The following is a 24972-nucleotide window of genomic DNA, read 5'->3' as shown; positions in this document are numbered from 1 at the left end:
CCATGGCCTGCCGCAAATTGCCCAGGTGGCCCAGCAGCGCCATGGCAGCCATGCCCTCCGCCGGCACCCCACAGCATCAACTGCGTGTGACAGGGCGCGAGTGTAGAGTCTTGTCCTGGCTGCCATGTCCTTGGCTGCACTACTCTGCGTGGGCCATGCTTGGGGGCTACTCTCCTCCGGGAGGGGGTTGCTGGTGAGGTGGGAGCCTTGGAAGGCAGGGCTGGGGTGACGGCGCGTATGCCCACAGAGAGGGCTTTGAGTGCTGCCACTGGCACCCATGCCATAGGTTCACCACCACTGGTATAGGGTTTCCTGCCTGAGCAGGGGGTTGGACTAGAAGACCTCCAAGGTCCCTTCCAACTCTGTTATTCTGTTAGAAGCAGATTGTGGTGTTTTTGTTTATTGTAGCTCATTTAAGCAATAAGATGTGTAGTATTCTTTTTTATAAAAAAAAACCCAATAGGGATTCAAAGGCTATTGAGGATTAATATGATGAGGACTTCAAGTGAGTCAATTGGGAATTACCTGTAATAGTTAGAAACATTGGATCTGATTTAACTTCTGAAATAAATTCACGGGGGAAATGACAGTGAGATTATAAACCATTATTAAAGAAAATGGAAAAAAGGTGCTGGGACAACCAGGAGCTTATTTAGAAATTGTTGCTGTTGAAGAGCATGCGGGTAGTAATAAAGCATTTTGCAACATCTTGAATGTGAGGGTAAATGCTTAATTTATTTCAGAAAGGTGTTGTTTTCTAAAACAATTCTTGTGCTGCTAGCTAATTTAGATTTTGCAAGATGGATACCGAAGCAAGAGGAGGTGCCAGAAACAAACAAGGTGTTTATTCAAAGTGTCCCCATTTCATTACTTACAGCACCAGGGGCTCTTCCTTCACAGTCATGGTCTCTGGAATTTGACTTGCAAAGAGGTTGATTTCGTTGGGCCTGTTTTATAGTCCTGCAACCTCTCTTTCCCTCTCCAGCCCCCCCCCCCCAGAGTTCCTCTATTTAGGCATCAGCAAGGGAAACATACATATTAATGAGGATTAAATGCCTAGCAGGCACCCGCTTCCCACCATGACAAAAGAGGGGAATAATTATCTAATTGAGGTTAGAGCAGAGAGTTTGTTATCTCACAAGAGTACAAAAGGAAGAGCGAGCTTGTCTAAGCAGCCTCTCTTCCAGGTGTTAATTGAAAAATGCAGGTCAATCACAAGACAGGTGTAAAGCTTGCTTTCTTAAAAATTATGTAATAAATTAAGTAGTTGAATTATGTCCTCTGATCAAATGTCCGGATTTACAAGAAACAAATCTACAGCTAGTTCTCAGAAAAACCAGTAAATCTGATTCAAACAATTCATATCTAATTAGTTTTTTAAGACATCACTCACCTCAGTGAATACTCTTATCTTTGACTGTTATTGAATGCATTGGAATGGTGGAGCCTTCTGATTTCTAACAACAAAATGTATTTATACTGAATATCATTTTTTCTCCTCAATTATAAAATATATTTGAAGAAAAATATTTGTCCCTGTAATATTCGGAAATAAAAATAACTATAACATTATATAGAAATCTACAAAAATTTTGCATTATACAGGCTCATGACCCAAGGGAAAAAAGAAAAAATCATATTAAAAACTTAATAACCTATTTGTCAAAAGTAAAACTTCAGAAAAGAAAACCTGTACATTTGAATGGAATAAAAATAAGGATAGTAGTTGTAAAAAAAATAAGGAAAAAGACTAAAAAGAAACGGTGAAAATAAAAAGTGCTGAGGAAACCCGAGGAGAGGAAAAACACCCTTGCAGCAATCAGAATCAAAATAAAAAATGGAAATTGAGCAAAAAGAAGTAATACAATAAGGAGGAAAGGAAGAAGAAAACCGATCAGTGAACAACTGGAAGAGATATCCTTATATTGCAAACTTTAACTCTCTTCCTGAAACTGAAACTCTAATCTACTTCAAAAAGTAAATTAAAGAAAAATCTGTGCTTCAAAATTTGATGTATAATAAAAGAATTGTCCTCTTGATGTTTATCTAATTACTGTGAAGACTGCTGTTGTATTTCAATCTCAGTCTGAGTTTCAGATCTTTTCTCAGATAATTAACAGCAATATCAGGATCATAAAAGTGTTCTCAATCATCCAGAGATAAATACAATTGTCTTCCTGCCTCACTAATATGGTTAAATTATTTATGCTTTTTAACTACTTTGGAAAGCAAACCTGAAAAATACATTATTTTTTTCCCTTCAACATATTCTTCACCATTTTCTGAAGAGGTGCAAAATGTTATACTGGATAGATTTCCTGAGAATTCTAATTCTCACCTGGATTTGTCCATAATAAGATTAGAATCTTGATGAATCTTAGTACTGTATTATAGAATTCTTTGAAACTGAATATCTCCCAGAAAGACGCCTCTGTTTTGGAGGTTGTTAGTCCTCAGTACCCACGAAGCTTAAAAATCATTTTTTCCCCAAAGCCCTCTCTTCTGCCATGATCTTTTGATTTTTTGGGTTGTTTTATTGCTAGAACCTTGATCAGACCTGGGTATTTTATAACCCCCAGGCCACCTCCAGCCCTTTGACTCTCCCTGTCCAGCCTGCGTGGATTGTTTTTATTTTGAAGGCAACTGCTGTTATTTTTTTCCATTTTATGAATTTGCACATGTGCATGCTCAGGCACCTTCACAGCCCTATTGGTTTGGCCCTCCACAACAGTCTCAGTTTCTCATGTAGCCCCAAATCTTCTTTCAGATATGCTAATATTCATTTGGTGAGATGACTTCTTTTGTGAGATTACACCATGACAAGCACCTCAGAATTAATTACAGTACTTCTTTTGGCTCCATTTTGGAGCTAACTGTTGCTTCCCGCTCTTCTCCTACCTGATCTTCAGTTGAACTGTCAACCAAAGCAATTTCCTCCCCTGTCTCAGAAAAGAAAATTGTTGGACCTTTTATTGCTGCTGAAGCTGGTAATTATTTTTCTATTTCTGCTTGAGATGGTTACATCTCACCGGGTGATTTTAAAGATTAATTAGCATTATGTTGCTAGTTGCTCTTAACAAGCAGCTCAGACACTGTTTTCCAGAGCTCGTGGAGGGGCAGAGAAGCAAATTAGCTCAATATTTCCGCATCTTGAGCAGAGGTTGAGACCTGGACCCTTTCCCATAGGAACGAAATCTGTCACAGTCGTTGCAGTCCCCCTCCTCTGCCTGCCTATAAAATCAATACTGCTAAAGAACCCAATACTGAGAGAGACAGATTTCCAGACTTATCTCCCTCACCCAACAGGTCCACTTGTTCACCCAGTATTACTGTGAACAATTGTCATCTTGCTAGAAACTGACCCACCATTGAGTAGCCCCACCACAAGGACATTCATTAACAATCTGATCTCCTGGATCCTGGAAAGGGGCAAATGGACCCAAGTAGAAACTAGCAACACACAGTTGGTCTGTCTTGTACTGTCAGTTGGCATCATCATCATCATCATCCTAGCCTTTTTCTCGCAGGAGCAGTGTCTGCTTTTTGGATCGACAAACACCGTCTTGCATGATGAAATGCAGCACCATTTGTGTGCATTTTGAAGGAGATGGCTGTATAGGTTCTGACAAGAAAAAAAAATAACCTGACCGATAGGCTTGTGATCTGGGTCTGACATCCTCAGTTGGTTTGGCCTGTGTTCAGCTCATCACTGCTCTGCTGGGTGGTGCAGTACCCAGTGGCACCACTAGGAGGAGCAGATCTCACCTCTCTGTCTTATACTGTCAGTGATGAGAGCTTGTTTGGAAGCCATCTTTTCAATATTTACAATTAATTACAGTACGGTGTGAATGTTTGATAATGAAGAACTGGAAAACTGTGTTCCTCCTTAAAAAAGAAAAACCTGTTTCAGTTAAGCTGCTGTTAGATTTCAGCATCACTCCATGCCAGAGAACATATGTGTCTGTTGTTCAGAGACAGTGGTATATCTGAGGCATTCACAATTTCTGCTAATATTAGCGTTCTGGTTGCAGACATGTCAAACTCGCGACGTCACGTGATGTCGTGCAACGTATTGGGACAGTTTTGCCATTGCCGGCAATGGGGTGGGCACGGCTTCCAAATGACGCATTTGGCCCGTGGGCTGGCAGTTTGACACCCCTGGTTAGAGGGTATTCAAACTGCCCACTTCCGAACCGAAAATCGAATCAATCAGCATGTGCAGATGAGATATGGGAGGGGTACACATCAACCCTTTTGCAACCATCTGCAACCTATGCTTACCTATCAATCCCTTTGCAGCATAAGTATGCACTAACACCTACATGCAGTTCTGGACAAGTCTAAGTCTAAATCAAGATTTAGGGACTTTGCTTCAATCCACATTAGAGCTTACAGCCTGCTTGCTGTAGATGATTGTGTGGTCAATCCAAGGTTGCAGTTTGAGATCCATAAACTGAAGAAAATTTTTAGGAAAGTGGGAGATATGATAGATAAATGTGAGTGGTGGCAAAGTTTGACTATCGAAGTTCTCCGAAAATGTAAAGATGAATGAAAGCTGTCAAGTTTTCATACATTTTCATTTTTATTTATTTTTTTGTAAAAGTCATGAGGCTTGCATCGTGTTGCTATTTGTGAAATACAAAGAAATTGTGGGACCAAGACTAAGAGTTTGATGGATGTTAGAACAATTGGAAACAACTTTCAGCAATTTGAAAAAGACTGTTACTCTGTGTTTTCTAATTAGAATGGAAGCAGAATAGATTTCTGTGGGGAAAATATATTATTTTTATGTATTACTGTAAACTGTCTAAAACAGACTTGAATATATTACCAGGAAACATTTCCTCAGGAAACAAAGAATAAATCTAACAATCATTCTAATTCCCAGAACAAAATTAAAATGCATGTATGTGATATCATTTTCAAGGGCTAGGCAAAAGAAAATAAAAAAGAGGCAATCAAATCTACTTGGAATTATAATGACTGAATAGTAATGAATTGTAACCAAGCCTGGCTTGGTGTGACAGTTTAACATACAATGAATGATCAGCAGCTTCCAATTAGTACAGAAGCAAAGATGAGAGATCGAGGGATGTCCAACCTTGGCAATGTTAAGACTTGTGGGCTTCAACTCCCAGAGTTCCCCAGCCAGCACAGCTGGCTAAGGAATTCTGGGAGTTGAAGTCCACAAGTCTTAAAGTTGCCAAGATTGGACACTCCTGCTCTAAGCATTAATTTCTTGGCTTGAGGTAATAAATGTTTATAGATAAATGTGTCTCTCTTAACTTAAATGATATTTTGTGGAAACAGTCTTGTATCATACTTTTGATAGAATCTTGGCTTTATTTTATTTTTTTTAGTAAATCAAGCCTGTATTTTATCAGGCTAAATGTACTGATAAACTAGATTCTCTTAACCAAGAAAGGAATGAAATCCCACTAGTTTGAGAAAAGAGGAAAATGTAGGAATTAGAGGTGCTTGTGTCTGTGTCTGCATGAGACAAACATATGGATGCTCCATTGAGTCATTCTAAGTCTTTCTAACTCCTAAGACCCCTATACATATAATTTCTTGTCCAAATAAAATGATTGTTAATGATCCCCCAAAAAGTTGAACTGCCCTATAATTTAAAAAAAAAAACTATAGACTTTACAAGCTACTGGAATTACAAAGTAATTGTATGATGTTCTTTGAAATGTAAAAGGAATGTTTAAGAATATTTATGAACATTTGTTTTTGCAGTTTATCTAATTTATATGAGAAAGAAGCATCTTTATTACCAGTAAAACTCAACAGCTTCATTATCATTTTTAGAACTTCATGGCTATTAACTGTTTCATAATCTACAACCCCAAATACACACACAACATATACCAGACATGTCAAACACAAGGCCCAGGGGCCGGATGCGGCCCGCGAAGTGGTTTCATGTGGCCCGCAAAGCCATCCTGGAAACAGTGAGGGAACGGTCCCCGCTGCCTTGGCCCTGGCCCAGGCCGGCCGGGAGCCAATGTACAATTTTGTGGCGGCCATCTATGCTGAAATGAATTCAGTCTTAGCTCCACAAGGCCGTCTGGAAACAGCAAGGAAGCAGCCCCTGCCGCATCGGCCCCACCCCCCTGGGTGCATGCTGGGGAGGTGTCACCATTTGTGAGGAATGAAGAAATGCACCATCGCATGGAAGTGGCCAGCAAATGGCCCTCGCCTACTTCACATATCTGAATTGATGGGCTCTGCCCTGGTCCCACCCCCTTCTGCCAGAGACCCTCAGATCTGTCTCACTCCTGCCCAGGCCCTCACAGGCACCCTTGACACGAATGATGTAGAGCTGGCCAAGCCCACCCAGTACACCACACCCACTCCATCCACGCCCACCCAGTAGGCCGCATCCACCCGGCCCCCCTGAGGGCAATTGCAATGCTGATGCGGCCCTCAATGAAATTGAGTTTGACACCCTGACATATACATACTGGTATGCATATATATATATATATATATATATATATATATATATATATATATATATATATATATGTAGGTTTGGTTGTTCGGGTTTTCTCCCACGTAAAATTGGAAGTGTCTTGGCGACGTTTCGACGAAGTCCCATTCGTCATCTTCAGGCTGGTGCTTTCAGCTTCGTGCTTTGAGCAGCAATGTGTGGTCTTAGCTGTTTATTCCTTTTAACTGCCAGTGGGGGTATGAACTGATTGGGTGGGAGCTTGGCTGTGTTCTGATTGGGTGGAGGTGTGTTCTGAATGGTTAGGGGCTTGGCTGTGCTCTGATTGGCTGGGGGAGTGTTCTGTTTGGTTGTGCTCAGGTTAGTCTGAGTTGCAGAGGGGTTTAAGATTTTGGGCTGCCTTGCTATTTTTTGGCTTCGCGTTCGTGGTCGTGCCTCCTCTTCATGGAGGGTGTCAGTTTGCTTCATGTATGGATTGGAGGGGTTTAAAATGGCTAATGATGCAGCTGTGGTCTGGCTTCTGGTTTGTGGTCGTGCCTCGTCATCGGTGTGGCTTTGGGTTTGTTTTTTGCGTGGATGTGTGGTGGTGACATCCTGTGTGGTTTTTGTGAGTGTGGGTCTGGTATCATTTTTTGTGTTAGGGAGTCGTTTGTCAATAAGGGCGGGTTTCCAAATGGCTGGTAGGCGGGAGGTATCATCTCGCTTGTTCATGCTGTGTGGGCGTTTTTCTATCTCGATGGCTTCTCTGATTATTCTGTTATTAAAATGTTCACTTTTGGCAATGGTTCTGGTATTTTTAAAGTCAATTTCATGTCCTGTGGCTTTAAGGTGTTGGACCAGGGAAGATGTTGGTTCCTCTTTTTTGACTGAGTTCTTATGTTCTTCAATGCGTGCACTTATTCTTCTGTTGGTTTGTCCGATGTATGTGGTGGGACAAGTGGTGCATGGGATTTCGTATACTCCTTGATTTTCTAATTCAATTTTATCTTTGGGGTTTCTAAGGATGGTGGATATTTTTCTGTTTGTGCAGAATGCTGTTTTGATGTTGTGTTTATGGAGGATCTTACTGATTCTGTCTGTGGTGCCTTTTATGTATGGGAGGAGGGCTTTGCCGTTTTCTTGTTCTTTGTCTTGGATTTTAGTGGGGGTTTCTTTTTGGATTAGGTTTGTAATCTTATTTCTATGGAATCCATTGGATGTTAGTACATTGGTGAGAGTGTGTAGTTCGGGTTTTAGGTGTTGTTCGTCAGCTAAGCGTTTTGTTCTGGAGATGAGTGTCTTGGCTACAGAGTTGATCTGTGCTGGGTGGTGGTGTGAGAGAGCGTGCAGATAGCGGTTTGTGTGTGTTTTCTTCTGGTAGATGGTGTGTCCTAGGGAGCCATTGGATTTCTTGTAGACTAAGACATCCAGGAAGGGAAGTTGGTTGTTAGCTTCTGTTTCCATGGTGAACTGTATTTTGGGGTGTAGGCTGTTGAGGTGTGTGAGGAAGTTGTCCAGTTTTTCTTTCCCATGTGGCCAGATTATGAAGGTGTCGTCTACGTATCTGAGCCAGAGTTTGGGTTTGTGATCCGATTTTTCTAGAGCTTGGGTTTCAAAGTGTTCCATGTAGAGGTTGGCAATGACAGGTGAGAGGGGTGATCCCATGGGTGCTCCTTCTGTTTGTTTGTATTTTTGTCCATTATAGATGAAGTATGTGTTGGATAGGCAGTGGTTGGTCAGATCTAAGATGTGTTTGGGGGGTTATATTTGTTTTGAATAGCTGTCAAGGCTTCTTTGATAGGCACTTGGGTGAAGAGGGATATGACATCGAAGCTCACTAGTAGGTCGCTGGGCTGTAAGTTTTGTTTCTTTATGATCTCTATAAACTGGAATGAGCACCCATGGGATCACCCAGTCTGGCTGAAGAGAGTTCCGTTAACTCTCTTCAGCCAGACTTACTCTTCTGAGATTCGAACCTGGGCTTATCTGCATTTTAGGCAGTTGTTATAACCTCTAAGCCACAGGTTCTCTCCCACTCTGTTAGCTATCAGGAGAGAGAAAGGGGGAGGAGATTTTTACCTTGAATGTACACCCTGTCAGCCCAAATATAAGAGAAAGAAATCTTCTTTCTTTTTCTTTTTCTTTTGCCTGTATCAGCTCAATCTAGAGCCATCCACAAGCAGCAGTCGCCAACTGCGACATCATTTTACATTTTTAGGTTGCTAACAAAGAATAAAGAGAGAACTGGTATAGCTATTTCGAGTTCCGTTAACTCTCTTCAGCCAGACTTACTCTTCTGAGATTCGAACCTGGGCTTATCTGCATGTTAGGCAGTTGTTATAACCTCTAAGCCACAGGTTCTCTCCTCACTCTGTTAGCTATCAGGAGAGAGACAGGGGGAGGAGATTTTTACCTTGAATGTACACCCTGTCAGCCCAAATATGGGAGAAAGAAATCTTCTTTCTTTTTCTTTTTCTTTTGCCTGTATCAGCTCAATCTAGAGCCATCCACAAGCAGCAGTCGCCAACTGCGACATCATTTTACATTTTTAGGTTGCTAACAAAGAATAAAGAGAGAACTGGTATAGCTATTTCGAGTTCCATTAACTCTCTTCAGCCAGACTTACTCTTCTGAGATTCGAACCTGGGCTTATCTGCATGTTAGGCAGTTGTTATAACCTCTAAGCCACAGGCTCTCTCCCACTCTGTTAGCTATCAGGAGAGAGACAGGGGGAGGAGATTTTTACCTTGAATGTACACCCTGTCAGCCCAAATATGGGAGAAAGAAATCTTCTTTCTTTTTCTTTTTCTTTTGCCTGTATCAGCTCAATCTAGAGCCATCCACAAGCAGCAGTCGCCAACTGCGACATCATTTTACATTTTTAGGTTGCTAACAAAGAATAAAGAGAGAACTGGTATAGCTATTTCGAGTTCCGTTAACTCTCTTCAGCCAGACTTACTCTTCTGAGATTCGAACCTGGGCTTATCTGCATGTTAGGCAGTTGTTATAACCTCTAAGCCACAGGCTCTCTCCCACTCTGTTAGCTATCAGGAGAGAGACAGGGGGAGGAGATTTTTACCTTGAATGTACACCCTGTCAGCCCAAATATGAGAGAAAGAAATCTTCTTTCTTTTTCTTTTTCTTTTGCCTGTATATCATAATAATAGTTGTGATAAAGTTAAGGTTTTACCATGATTTTGTATCCAGCAGAGGGCAGTATTTGGAAAGTACTTGTATTGACTACCTTTAGCAGATTTTTAGAAATCGAGAGTCAATTTTTTAGCTTGGAATAAATTACATAGATTTATATGAAATTTATCTTTTTCTATGCATAGAATTAAAAAATAATAATTTATAGAAACCTAACTATCAAACACTTTTAATCAGAACTATATGAAATGCTGTAACAAAACTAACCATCCAAACCATCACCCTCAACTCTTTCTCAAAGGCCTTTTAGAAATGCTCGACTGTTTCTCAAAATTAGCAATCCTTGTGCTCAGTGTAAAGTATTAAGAAGCTGAATTGACTGCTTCAGTTAATCAAAGGAACTGTTCAGTGTTTAAAGTAAGCAGTAGTACTTAGCGTTTCATCTTTGCTTGAAAAACCTGGAAAAAGTCAGTCATGAACATGTCTGTATGGTGTCCTTGGTGATCTCTGAGCTTGGTGGCTTTCTTGCAGATATTATATTACCAAACTAGATAACAGCCCCCATATTCCCTTCTATAGACACACGTTTATATTTTTCTGAGGTGGACTACTCTAGGGCAGTGTTTCTCAGCCTTGGCAAATTTCAAATTATGGACTTCAACTCCCAGAATTAGCAGCCTTCTCAGGAATAGCTGAAACCCTTGCAACTCTCAGAAGTCCAATTGGCCCTGGACATTTAGAATGGTCCTCAATTCTGTTTTATTTCAGTGGCTTTTGGCTATATTGAGGTTTTGGGCAACTGGTTAGTTAATGATTCATTGATTGATTTATTATATATTGACTCTTAGCAACCACATTGATACATTTTATCCTTGATGATCAGTCCCCAATCTGCTCCTTCAGGTCTTCCAACAGGATATTCATTGCCACTATAACTAAATCCATTCACCTTGCTATTGGTCGTCTTCTTCTCTTTCTTTCTACTTTTCCCACCACCAGAGCCTTCTCTAGAATGTCTATAGAGATTCTCAGTCATCCACATTAGGGTTGTCCGAAATCTTGAAGACATTTCTCTACTCATCCGAGAAGCTTCTTCAGTTCTCTCCAGAACTGAAGAAGCTTCTTGGATGAGAAGCGGAACATCTTCATGAAAAAACAAAGGAACTTCAGTTGCCTTTTGAAAAAGCATCTTTGAGACTTTCTCTAGAATCTTCATGGATTGTATCTGAAGTAGGATAATTTGGGCCTGGTCATCTGTGCCTTGAGTAAGAATTCTGGATTAATTTGTTCAATGTCCATTTTGTTTATTTTCTTGGTTGTCCATGGTATTTTCAGGAGTCTTCTCCAGCACCCACATATCAAATGCGTCAATATTCTTTTTTGCCCTAATATTAATTACAGTTTGTTAAGATAATTTGTAGTGAACTTTCATGATTTCCTTTATTAATAAAGTGCTGCATTTTGTGATATTTTGTGCATTCACATGATTGGGATGATATGTAATAGCTGTGAAATAAATAAATCTCAATTACACATTTTGAGGAGCAAACTGGAAATTGTTTATAGAAATCAATGGAAGGATACTACAGTTGTGTTGTAATCCTTTGGGTGTCTTTATAGTTTCATTTTATTCTGCTTCTGCTCAATGTAGTGACTTATTAGAGGAAATTATCTTTCAAATGAGATCTGGAAACTATTTGTACAAATTATTCTGACTAATTGCGTGATATCAGGCCAAATGAATTTGCCTAAATATGTTCTGTATGGAATTTATGCAGTACTATCTGTGAGCATGGTACTTTGTATGAGAAGATAATTTTACCTGTTTGATGGTTACCCAAGGTTCCATATGCATATATGAAGTCCAATTAATTAATTTATTTAGCACATAGCATATCATATGTGAACTAGCAATATATACTAACATTTCATCTAGATTAGCAGAACACAATAAAATATACAGTAAATGTTAAAATGATCTATGTTCAAATACCAATGTCTAGGGGTAGGCCAGGGGTAGGCAATCTTGACTCTTTTATGACTCGTGGACTTCAACTCCCAGAATTCCTGAGCCAGCCATGCTGAGGGGAAAGGGAGAGATTTCCAAGCTGAGCCATGCTGGCTCAGGAATTCTGGGAGTTGAAGTCCACGAGTCATAAAAGAGCCAAGGTTGCCTACCCCTGGGCTAGCTAGGCCATCTAACCATTGAAGCGCAGCATTGTTTATATTTAAAACATCAGATACTGGACTGGTATATGCCCTCAGCTTACAGCCAGGCACTATGTGACCTATGGTTTGATATGGGACTCTGCGGTCACACTGAGGGGAGGATACTGTGCCCCATTTATACAGAGAGTCCCGCAGATAACCTTGTGAGGTGCGAATCCTATTCAGCATTGTCCATTGCTGACGTAGTTCAAAGCCTGGCAACATTTTTGTGGGGTCATTTATGTGTTTTCCTATGAAAACCCATTTGGCTTTTCCAGTGGGAATCAATGTTAAAAGTGTTGGGCAGATGTTGTGCAAGTGCCAGTGGGGGCTTCCTGGATTTGAGTCTGTTTGTAACTTCTGGCAGCCAGACAACTCTGTAGACTTTCCTATGAAGGCCAGTTTGGAATTCATTATTTATTCCCAATATGAACCCCTAGTATGCATGGAACCCTTGACCATTCCAAATACTCTTATTTGTTTGTTGTCTCATAAGATAATTGATGCTTACTAACACATGCTTACATCGTAACTGAGTTTATAAGGAATTTGTTAGAAGCAATAAGCCAGAGGTTATTAATAGCTTCCTTTTTAGTATAAGACTCCAATTTAGTTTGTCCTACTTGCATGCTAGAAAAAAAAGGTTGAATGTAAACATACACTTTATTACAAAGTCTAGTCCCAGATGTTTTTAGAGTTTTCATCCTTGATTGCAGCATGATATAATGAATGAATGAATGTTTATCTTTCTTAAACTTCCTCTGCTTAATACAGCTTGGTCTTCTTTGGTGTTAATTGTTTAATTTTAGGATATTCAAGTTTATTAAGATTTAAAGAAATTTGCTGAGTGCGGTTTTAAATAAAAGTGTCAGTACAGCTCAGAATAATTAAATTCATTGCAAAACTATAAATGATGATCTAAGTATTTAGACAGAGCTCTGTTTACTAGACAGGCAAAAATCAAAACCTAGAACAATCTGCTTCAACTTTGCCAAAGAGTTTTTAGTAGAAATAGCATTGATTTGGCATATTTCAAGACCTACAGAATTTCATTGGAAACTGGCAGCACGGATAGTAAAGCAGCCGATACTAATTTTAGAAATACTAGTAAACACTTGTAGCAACACTTGTTATATTCCCACGTTATTTTAAAAGTTGGCTAAATGAACCTTTGTTTCTATTTTAGCTAGTCCTTATCTTATTCAATTAGTGACTGTCCAAAGTTACAGTGGTGCAGAAAAAAGTGACTTATGACTGTTTTTCACACTTATGACCATCACAGCATCCCCACAGACAAATGTTCAAAATTTGGGCACTTGGCAACTGGCATGTATTAATAACAGTTGCACTGCCTGGAGTCATGTAATCACTATTTGTAAATTTCCCAGCTGGCTTCCGACAAGCAAAAGTCCATTGGGGAAATCAGATTTGCTTAACAACTGAATGATTCACTTAACAACTGCAGAAATTCACTTAACGATTATGGCAAGCAAGATCATAGTAAGTTGAGGACTAATGGTAATAAAGCTTTCCAGCCTTCTCTTCAGCAGTAGAAAGTAGAAAAAGGCAGGTAGAAAGTTATTGGCATGGAAGACGACTTTGATTCCTGGAAAGCTGTAGAGGAAAAATTCAGCTATTTAAATTGATAGTAACTATAACATAAATTCGGGGGCTTTTTTGCCACCATTCCTTCTCTATAGGATTAGATAGAATATGCTCTTTTCCTAGAAGCTGCTTATTTATTGTGTTAATATATTTTGTGCTCATTATAACTGCAAGCATTACAGAAATTAAAATGAACTGCTGCCAATAATGGGAATCCATCAGATCTCCTCCCTGCTGTTTCACCAGCTTCCAGTGCTCCTGGTGTTCATTATAGACCCTAATAGCTTCTGTTGCTAGGCTTTGATTTTTAAGATTAAGAAAAGTTCATAAAAATAGATGCTGAGCTTCAGAAGATATCTAAATCACCTTTCACCCAGATGGGCTTTAGAGATTTTTCTCAACTTTGTTTTGATAGTAATTAAAGGATGGGGAGGGGAAAAATAGAGGCGTAAACTCAGTGGTGGGATTCAAATACCTGAACAACCAGTTCTCTACATGGATGCCGTTTCTGGAACTCTGTTTTGGACCTGGGCCAGAAGTGGCATCCATGCACTTCCGATGGGCCGTTCTGTGGCTGGGAGGCCTCCCCCAGGCCTCCGAGACTCAGAACAGATTTCCGGAAGTGGCTTCCACACACTTCCAGTGGGCCATTCTGGGACTGGGAGGCTTCCCCGGCTCAGAACAGGCTTCCAGAAGTGGCATCCATGCACTTCTGGTGGGCTGTTCTGTGATTGGGAGGCCTCCCCCAGGCCTCCAAGGCTCAGAATAGATTTCCGGAAGTGGGCCGTTTTGGGCCTGGGAGGCGTCCCTGAAGCCTCCGAAGCTCAGAACGGACTTCTGGAAGTGGCGTCCATGTACTTCCGGCAGTCCATTCTGGGCCTTGCAAAAAAGGGCTAGGGCTTCAGTCAGTTTGCCGAAGTCAACAAAAAATTAGCTACCGGTTCTACTGAACCAGTGCAAAGCGTCTGAATCCCATCACTGCATAAACTCCTGGGAATTCTCCAGCTTTTTCTTAACAGTTTTGAGTCTACCATGAGAGGTAGCATTCCCATTTACCATGTTAAAAAAATGAAGGTCTGGAGATTTGAGAGTCATGATTGCAGTCATAGAATATGGAGCAGTATTGCTCTTTGTATTATGTTTTGAAAATTTTTCCATGGCAGGAGAATCTCAAAAAATCCAAGGAGTGGCCTATATCAGGCTTCTGTTATTTGAGGATCAAGACTTCATCTTCATCACCATCATCGGAGTTGGAAGGGACCTTGGAGGTATTCTACTCCAACCTCCTGCTCAAGCAGGAGACCCTATACCATTTCACACAAGTGACTGTCCAGTTTCTTCTTAAAAATCTCCAATGATGGAGCTCCCACAACTTCTGAAAGCAAGCCATTCCACCAATTGATTGTTCTCACTGTCAGGAAATTTGTCCTTAGTTCTAGGTGCTTCTACCTTGGTTAGTTTCCATCTGTTGCTTTTTGTCTTGCCTTCAGGTGCTTCGGAAAATGCTAGTTTGGAAACTCTAGTGCTTCTATGCTCTCCATACTTGAATCTGTCTTTGTTCAATGCAAATTATGACTTGTCATGTCCAAAAATATAGGTAGTCCTCAACTTATAACAGTTCATTTAGTGACAGTTCAAAGTTACAACGGCACTAAAAAAAGTGACTTAGGACGGTTTTTCACACTTATGACCTTTGTAGCAACCCCATGATCATGTGATCAAAATTCAGATGCTTGGCAACTGGTTTATACTTATGACCGTTGCTGTGTCCCAAGGTCATGTGATCCCCTTTTGCAACCTTTTCACTAACAAAGTCAATGGGGAAGCCAGAGCCAGTTAACAACCATGTTACTAACTTATCAACTGCAATGATTCACTTAGCAACTGTGGCAAGAAGAGTCGTAAAATAGGGCAAAGTTCACTTAACAACAGAATTTTGGGGCTCCATTGTGGTCATAAGTCAAGAACTACCTATAATGAATGCTTATGGAGTTTCTAATGTACATTTTTCTCACTTGAGGAATGCCTAATATTTTTATAGGACTGTGGAGTCAGCAGTAGCCTTTTCCAGAACTCAGCAAAACTCCATCTGACTATTGGGACACTGGTACTTCTGAATGAACAAGAAATCCAGAAAGCCCAGGAACTCCTGCAGAAGTGTAGAGAAGACCTTGTCAAGTAAGTAAAACAGAAGCTTGGTAGTAGAAGAGAGAAGCAGTTGTCTACATTTGTCCAAAGAGGAAGCATCTATGGAGAGAATTGAATAGAAAAAAATGTAGAATGGTAAGAAATTGTAGCAAGCAGCTACAACTATTTAAAGACCAAGGACTCAGTTGGGTTTTGTTTATGACATCAGTCAACAAGCTATTTGATAGAATCCCTTTTGATTGACTGATTATGTGCCGTCAAGTTGATGTTGATATTAATAATAGTTTTTTCTCCATGACAGTTGGTCCCTATCCTAGTTCTTCAAGTTTTCCTCTACTAGAAACTTTTTTTTCTTGTCATTTTTAATTAATCTCTGTCTACTTTTTTTCTTGCAGTGATTTTGTGCATAAGCAAAGACTGATTTTATTCCATTGAGGTGGATGAAAAATGTGGTTACCTTCACACTTTGCACTAGCAGAGTGTTTGGCCAATAATTCTTTTCGCCCCGGATGGTTGTATATCCCTGAGATTCATTTCTTTAAAAAGCTATAGGCAGAGAACATTGAAAATACACAACGCGTGTAAGAAATCAGTCCTAAAACAATAACTCAGTGCCTCTGTAGGGCAGAAGTTGTCGGAAAGCACTGCACAAAGGCATGTGGTTTGAGATGTAGGATGATAAATAAAAGTCCTCTTCCCCCACCCCTCAGTGCAGTTGTGTTTGTAATATTTTTACAAGAGCTTTCTAGTGCAGTAATTTCTAGCTTAGAATTTAGGATATACCCAGACTTTACAAATGAGCTCTTTTGTGATTAACCTCTTTTTAAAATTAGTAACAAAATTTCTGATGATAAAAAATGCAAGAATGTAAGAATGTGGAAATTGCAAAAGGCAAGACAACTGAAATGTGTCATGAGCGTACTACAGGTAGATCTCAACTTACGATCACAATTGAGCCCAACATTTCTGTTATTAAGTGAGACATTTGTTAATGTTACGACCTTTCTTGCCACAGTTGTTAAGTGAATCACTGCAGTTGTTAAGTTAGTAAAATGGTTGTTGATTGAATTTGGCTTCCCCTTTGACTTTGCTTGTCAGAAGGTTGCAAAAAGGGATTGCGTGACCCCGGGACACTGCAACCATCATAAATGTGAGTCAGTTGCCAAGAGTCTGGATTTTGATCACGTGACCGTGGGGATGCCGCAATAGTCATGTGAAAAACGATCGTAAGTCACTTTTTTCAGTGCCATTTGAACAGTTACTAAATGAACTGTTGTATGTCAAGGATTTACTGTATAGTGATTAAGGGGACTGGACAACATTCATGAAATCTACTCTCAGCTATGGAAGTTCACTGGGTGACTCTGGGCATGTCACTTTCTCTCAACTCTATTTCACCAGATTGTTTTGGAAAAATGGATAGGAGGGAAATCCTTAAGGTCATGAGCCTGAACCTGTTCTCCCTGTCCCAGTGATGAACTAGATTCACTTGTTCAGGCAGTGAGCCTATGAATAATATCTGGTTGAGTATCAGAAAGCCAAGGCTCAAAATGAACTAAGGCTTGCGACCCAAGTCAAAGATAACAAAAAAAGCTTCTTTCAACATGTAAAAAGCAAGAAAAAAGTGATCCATTAGTGGATGAAAGTGGCAAGAAGGTGACAAGCAACAGGGAGAAAGCAGAACTATTTAACTTCTTTTTTGCATCTGTCTTTACACAAAGGGAAAAAACAGACCAACCTATCGAAAATAGTGCCATAAAAAACAGAATAGAAACGCAAGTTATAAGATAGGCAAAAAAATGGTAAGTGAGCACCTGTCCAGCCTAGATGAGTTCAAATCGCCAGGACCAGATGGATTACACCCCAAAGTTCTCAAGGAACTGGCAGATGTGATCTCAGAACCACTGAACTATATTTTTCAAAGATCCTGGAACACAGGGGAACTACCAGAGGGCTGGAAAAGAGCTGATGTAGTTCCCATCTACAAAAAAGGAAAAAAAAATGGACCCAGGAAATTACAGACCTATCATCCTGACCTCAATACCTGGGAAGATCCTGGAAAAGATAATCAAACAACGAATCAACAAACACCTAGAGGCAAACAAAGTCATTACTAAAAGCCAACATGGGTTTGTCAAAAATAGATCATGCCAGACAAACCTTATTGCATTCTTTGACCAAGTGACAAAATTAGTGGATCAGAGGAATGCTGTGGACATAATTTACTTGGACTTCAGTAAGGCATTTGATAAAGTAGTTCACAACCTACTACTTGACAAGATAGAAAAATGTGGGGTAGAAAGCACCACCACCAGATGGATCCGTAGCTGGCTGACCGGCCGTACTCAGCGTGTGGTCCTCAATGGAACCGCATCTACATGGAGGGACGTGTGTAGTTGGGTGCCCCAGGGCTCTGTTCGGGGCCGAGTACTCGTCAATATCTATATCAATGATTTGGACGAGGGGATAGATGAGGAACTCATCAAGTTTGCAGACGACACCAAGCTGGCAGGAATAGCCAACACTCCAGAAGACAGGCTTCAGATACAGAAGGATCTGGACAGACTTGAACACTGGGCGCTATCTAACAAAATGAAATTCAATGGTGAAAAAAGCAAGGTTCTACATTTAGGCAAGAAAAACCAAATGCACAGGTATAGTATAGGGGGTACCTTGCTCAATACTAATAACTGTGAGAGGGACCTCGGAGTCCTAGTGGAAAATCACCTAAATATGAGCCAGCAGTGTGCTGCAGCTGCCAAAAAGGCCAACACAATGCTAGGCTGCATTAACAGAGGGATAGAATCAAGATCACGTGAAGTGTTAATACCATTTTACAATGCCTTGGTAAGGCCACACTTGGAATACTGCATCCAGTTTTGGTCACCGTGATGTAAAAAAGATGTTGAGACTCTAGAAAGAGTACAGAGAAGAGCAACAAAGATGATTAGGGGACTGGAGGCTAAAGCATATAATGAAAGGTTGCTGGAATTGGGTATGTCTAGTTTAATGAAGAGAAGAACGAGGGGGACATGATAGCAGTGTTCCAATATCTCAGGGGCTGCCACAAAGAAGAGGGAGTCAAGCTATTTTCCAAGGCGCCAGAAGATAGGACAAGAAGCAACGGATGGAAACTAAGCAAGGAGAGAAGCAACCTAGAACTAAGGAGAAACTTCCTGACAGAACAATTAACCAGTGGAACAACCTGCCTCTAGAAGCGGTGAATGCTCCAACACTGGAGGTTTTTAAGAAGAGACTGGACAGACATTTGTCTGAAATGGTATAGGATTTCCTGCCTGACTAAATGACCTCCAAGGTCCCTTCCAACTTTACTACTATTATTATTATTATAAGACAAGGGAGAACATGCTGTAAATGAAAGTCTACCTGAGTAAACCCTGGATGGTCTTGCAGAAGGATCAGGCTCAATGAATAGCAGCTAAGTGTGGATGAGATAGGTGTAGCCTCAGGTATAAAACAAGTCTGAGATTATCTTATTGTTAGAAATAATATCTCTTCTTTATAACTAGTTACTTATATGCCATGGATCTTGATTATTTGGTGGAGTCTTCTCTGCCTGGTCCCCAAGTTTTGTTCTTTTGCTTTTGCCGTTTGAAAAGTTGTTCAGATTAAAGTTTAGCTTTTGACTTTTGATTTCTGGATCAATTTACTAACTACTTAATCCAGGATCACCATATCTGGACTGCAGAAATTCACATTACTACTAGGTGGCAGCAACGAGTTAGTGTGTTCTTTGTAACATTGCTGCCATCTAATGAGTATCTAGTTTCTGCAATCTAGGTACAGTATCCCTGGCGTAATTCTCTGTGTGTTTCTCTGCCCCCTAATAATCATCATGGAAATTAAAGTGTGCAACGTATTACTGTATGTTTGTCATTCCCAAACTCTAATCCTGATCTAGGGCAGGATATTGGCTTAGTCTGATATGTCAATTTTTCCAGTGGGTGCTTATTCAGTAAACCATGGTTAAAACGAGGAGTAGCTTAATGTAGTGCATCATCTCAACTCAGCCACTAAGGTTACTAGTGAGAACAATTAATAACGTGAAGCCCCTCAAGTCTGTAGCATTCTATCCTGAATGTCATAACTATGGTCCCTTTATGATCTGTGGATATCAATTCCCAGGAATTCTGGGAGTTGAAGCCAATAGGTCATAAAGGGGCCATAGTTCCCCATCCCTGTTGAATGTGGTACTAATGGCTTCGTTCACTGAAGCCATCAAATGGGCCCTATAACAGCTAAGCATAATTTGATATTTATGAGCTTATTATGCTGGTTTCTATCCTTATTGATAATTCTGAGTTATTAGTCTACTCCTTGATGCTCCTGTGTTTGATATATTGTATTTGCATTATTTCCCTCGCTAATTAAACAAGAGGCACTCTAAATAATTATACACATAAAATTAAACAGAGCCATTCACAGCTTCCTAGTTTCAGAGTAATGTCAGAGATACAATCCATAGTGACAGTGTTAGTAGCAATAACAAATTTGCTGCATATGTTTGTTAAGGCCAGCCAAAATATTAAGACTTATGACACCACCACCCCTTTGGTATCACGGGAGCCTTGTTTATTTGTTACTAATTGAAATCAGGAGATGATACCTTAATTTAGCATGCATTTATTAGATTTTTATGCCACATTTTATGTAAAAATCTCAACCCTAACATGCAAATTAGGAGAATAAAAAATTACAAATGGCAATGAATTAAAATAGTAAGAGTGTGTGTTTGTGTGTGTGTTTTTAAAATATATATATATAAAGAAAAGGAAAAATAGAAAAAAAGAGCATTATGATAAGGAAGGCCTAAGGGAAGAAATGCATCTTTATTAGATGCTGAAAAGATTTAACAGTAAGTGCCTCCTTCGGGAAGAACATTCCAGAGGATAGATGCAGCCATAAAGGAGTTTTTTTGTGAATAACCACGAGATGATAATAAAGCAAGCTGAACCCGCAAGCAGCCAGACCTGTCTGATGGCCTTAGTAAATGTATAGGTCAGTAGAGGTGAAGACTCATTGAAAAATTTACTGACTTTGCTCCTATAAATTCCCATGGATTATTCAACAGCCTGTTATATTTCATAATCCCCAGAGACAGGCTGATCTTAATGGAGAGGATAGAAACTGAGACCAAATTTCACCAGATGAGGCAATGATTTTGACAGTGGAATAACTTTAATGCTCACCCATCTACCCACATTTAATCCATTTGTGCTCTTCATCTCCCCAAAGATTTAATTTAGGATATATGGCCAGTGACCATTTGAGATGGTCTCAGGGTTATTGTGGTGGCTATGAAACGCTGAGACAGATCTTCTAGCACAGGGGTCCCCAACCTCCAGTCTGTGGACCAGTACTGGGCCACGGCATGCCAGCAACTGAGCCGCACAAAAAAGCAAAGGCCCATCCGTGGGATGTGGGCAGCACACAAAAGCACACACTCTCCAGTCCGCAGAAAAACATTTCTCCATAGAACCGGTCCCTAGTGCCCAAAAGGTTGGGGACCTCTGTTCTAGCATACTCTTAGTATGAATTGATGACGACTATATCAAAGTTCTCCAATATCATTTTAAAAGCCAGCTTGCTTAGATAGGCTGTTGACTCAACACCATGTAAAAGTCTTCAGTTTGACTCTCTGGAGGGTGCTCTGCTAAGTAGGATGGTATTCTATAGCTTGCAACAAATCTCTCCCCCCCCCCATGAGAAACCAGAGAGAATAATAGCTGCTAGCCATATATTCTCTATTCTTTCAATATTCAGTTCTCCCAAACCGTTACCATCTTTACCACCAGTACAATAACATCTTTACCCTTTTCTCAACTCAGTTGTATCACACGCTTTTCACACTCATATAACAAAATAGTGAAAGAGAGGAAATAAATAAAACACAAGTACAGTATTACACAGCAAAGTTTGACAACTGCAATCCCTTTTATTACACCAATTCTCTTAATTATGGGTTTTCAAAAATCAGGGATCCAACTCTCCTTTAGTCCAGAGGTCTCCAACCCCGAGGCCGTGGCCCAGTATCGGGCTGTGGCCTGTTCGGAACCAGGCCATGTGAGAGTCAGGCTAGCACGTGCAGCTCCACTCGTGTGAGAGGTGAACCAGCACTCACACGCATGTGCACCGGCTGGCAGCTTGCATGGCCCAGTTTCCCTCCCCCCCCCAAGCTGAACCATCAAGCCACAAAGGTTGGGACCCGCTGCTCTAGTCCCTGCCCCTTTGACTTCACTCTGCCAAGACAGGATACCCCCCCCCTATCATTTGAACACTAGCTCTTTACAGGTGGGGAGATGATATAGTTATAATGCAGAGCAACCACAGCCACAAGGACAATTACGTCTGCAGTACTGAAAAAACCATTATTGCCATTATTGCTAAAGGAAAATAAATTGTAAGGGTCTAGCTGTGTGAATTTCGCTATCTGTAGAACTGCACATGGATAAAAACCTCAGCTTTTAATATTAGAAAATGTTGGCCTTTCAGTTTTATATGAAAGATAGTATAATTCCTTGTATTATTTAACATTTCTTAATATTAATGCTGTGCAGTGTTTAAAACCGATGCAGTAGCTCTCTGGAAGGTTTATAACCTATATAATAACAACAGAATTCCATTTTTCTTCTTACAACCTGTAAATGCTGAAGGGACAAATTTAAAGCTATAATTATAGTCTAGGTAAAAGATTGCAGTGGCATTTGAGTGGCATGCCAAAGGTCACCGTGCCAAAGAAATAAATTAAATTAAATGTGATACACTTCATGAATATGACTACAGCAGCCCTTGAATACATGTTAAAGGATCATAGTAATTCTTAAGAATTGTTATTACTGTTTATTATCACTAGTGTTGTACATAAATTAGAGCTCTTTGAATATCTGCTGGCATGGAAGGACAAAAAAGTGACTTACAAGAAATACTCACCACTACAGGCAATAACTCAGAAATAGCAAAGACAAGTTTAGGAACTGAAAATGGGGAACATCCATAGGGAACTAACAGCATTCAAACATATTAAATTGAATGGGCTTGTGGTGCTTCTTATGTCTAACACAGTTGAAGTAGCAAAATATGTAGTTGCTAGCTAAAGTCCAGAATGAACCATTTGGTATGTTCACCCCCTCTTCTTCTTTTTTTTAATAGCACAATTACTGAAGGCAAACCTCTAACTGTGGTAATGAGAGGTATAGAGTACATGAACGATGACCCAGCCATGATTGATGTTCTATATGCAAAAGTCCAAATGAAAGATGGCTCCAACAGGTAAATGTTTCCCTGGTTTTCTCTATATCAGGGGTGTCAAACTCGCAATGTCACATGACGTGTTGCGACGTATCGCAACTTTTTATTGCTGGCAATGGGGGGTGGTGCGGTTTCACGATGATGCATCCGTCCTGCAGGCCGGCAATTTGACACCCCTGCTCTATATTCATTTTTAGTCCTTAAAAGTATTTTATCTGAAACTGTAAAAATGATGTAATGGTACTCCAAAATCCTCTCAACCTCTGACTTTGATCATATCTGTCAGGAAACTTCCACCAGGCATCCAAGAGATGAAACTTCTGTTGTGCTCTACCTAAAAAATGGCCGATACTGACTTTTTACCCTTGGGCTCACAGTGGATCATACATATTATTGAAAGAAGTAAGACATCTTCCACTTGTGCAATTAATCAGAACAATTAATCAGTGTTTGAACAAGTAATCAGTGGAACCGTTTGCCTCCAGAAGTTGCGATTGCTCCAACACTGGAAGTTTTTTAAGAGATTGGACAACCATTTGTCTGAAATGGTATAGGGTTTCCTGCCTGAGCAGGGGGTTGGACTAGAAGACCTCCAAAGTCCCTTCCAACTTTGTTGTTCTGTTCTGTTCTAATTGCTGTTTATTCTGAACGATTTAAAAACCAGGAACTTGGTACTTTAAAAATGATAAAAGATTTCCATCCTCATAAGATTTAATTTCTGGGCCTAACTGGAAAAAAATGACCTCTGCTTTGTCATGTTTGCATAGACAATAACCCAGTTATTCAATAAGCATAAATGTTCTGGTCTATGCTTCTTCCTCTCTCTTATTTGGTTTGTTCTGCTAAACAACTAACAGGGAAGTTTCTGTAACATACAAACAGGGATTTCTAATTTCTCTCTGCAAAAGAGACAGGAATCGGAATGGAAATTAACAATAAATAATGCCTTCTGACTTTGACATTACTGGCAAATAAAAATTAGATTCCTAGTTTGCATATTTTGATAAGCAGAGCACGAAGCTTCTATGATTGGTTTAGCCATTCTCTCCGGAAGAAGAAGGCACCAAGTAGATATGACCAACATATCATGACATTTATACCTAATCAAAATGCTGAACAGTTCTTCCTAGCTATGAATGTAATTGCAACCACTGTTTGTACCAGATACTATTTAATTACTTAGCTTCCAACTTCATAATATTCTTTCTTTTGCTAAATTATGTTGCATGTTTTTTATTTCTTTACTAATGCAAAGTATTATCTGGGCGATTTTTACTTCTTTTCAAAATGTATGCTAAATGTTTTTTTCTTCCTTCTGCTTTTTCTTTCCAATGTATCTGTAATTTCCCCCAAGGAAAAAAAAATCAGAGTAAATAATGTAATCAGATTTTAGTACATCATTTTAAATTAAACTTTTGTTAAGATGAGAATTACCATATTTTACTTTGCTTCAGTTTTCTGCCTTTGGGCTACTTGTGTGATGTTCATAAAAGATAGATTCTAATCAGGGTTGGAATTTACATTTTTTAAAAAACTGATGTCCTTGCCATTAGATGTCTTTCAACAGGGAGTAAGTAAAGCTTGGACTCTGAGAGTATATGCATTAGTTTACTGAGGCATACTCAGTAGATTGTCTTTTGTGGTTTATTTCTGAAACCATAGGCTTAAATACTGCGCATTATTACAAAATCACCTCTTTTTTCCTACCTTGTAATTATACTATGTTCAGTTAACTCACCCATTCTATTTTTGGCAATGTGAAAGCTATAGTAGTGGCCAAAATTGTGGAAATCTTTTGGGAAAAGTCTACAGTAGAAATGCCACCTTTGGTTAAGTTTCCACCAAATTTGTCTTCTAAGTTCTTTATAACTGTAGCCTTGTTCACTTAATAATATTATTTTACATTGCTTTCTGGGAGACCAGTCAACTCTTTGCACCATTACTTTAATTTTATTACGTTTACAAGCTCACTAAATGAAAGAACACAAAAAACCCAACCAACTTGATAGCGATCACATAACACACTGACAAATGTCTCCTCTCAGCTTCAATACATGACATCAATAACTGAATCCTACTGTGATCTGATTGGCTCATTGCCAAAACAAGATGACACCTGATTGGCTGTCTAAACACTCATGCTCATTGGCTACAAT

The 24972-nt window shown here is 39.8% G+C and overlaps 1 protein-coding gene across 3 annotated transcripts in view; it reads left to right on the top strand.

Annotated features, from left to right (window-relative positions):
• ASCC1 (activating signal cointegrator 1 complex subunit 1) overlaps window positions 1–24972 on the top strand; it is a 110609-nt gene that overhangs the window by 25216 nt on the left and 60421 nt on the right. For all 3 annotated transcript variants that reach the window (XM_039324662.1, XM_039324661.1, XM_039324663.1), the window contains exons 6-7: window positions 15441–15577; window positions 22718–22837. In XM_039324662.1, coding sequence (XP_039180596.1) covers window positions 15441–15577; window positions 22718–22837 — 257 coding nt within the window. The remainder of the gene's footprint in view (window positions 1–15440; window positions 15578–22717; window positions 22838–24972) is intronic.

Source organism: Crotalus tigris, unplaced genomic scaffold (genome assembly GCF_016545835.1).
Source record: "Crotalus tigris isolate CLP2741 ecotype Arizona unplaced genomic scaffold, ASM1654583v1 scf7180000024304.1987388, whole genome shotgun sequence".
Lineage (NCBI taxonomy): Eukaryota > Metazoa > Chordata > Lepidosauria > Squamata > Viperidae > Crotalus > Crotalus tigris.
The sequence above is the reverse complement of the archived record's forward strand: the minus strand, read 5'-3'. Positions and strand labels throughout refer to the sequence as shown.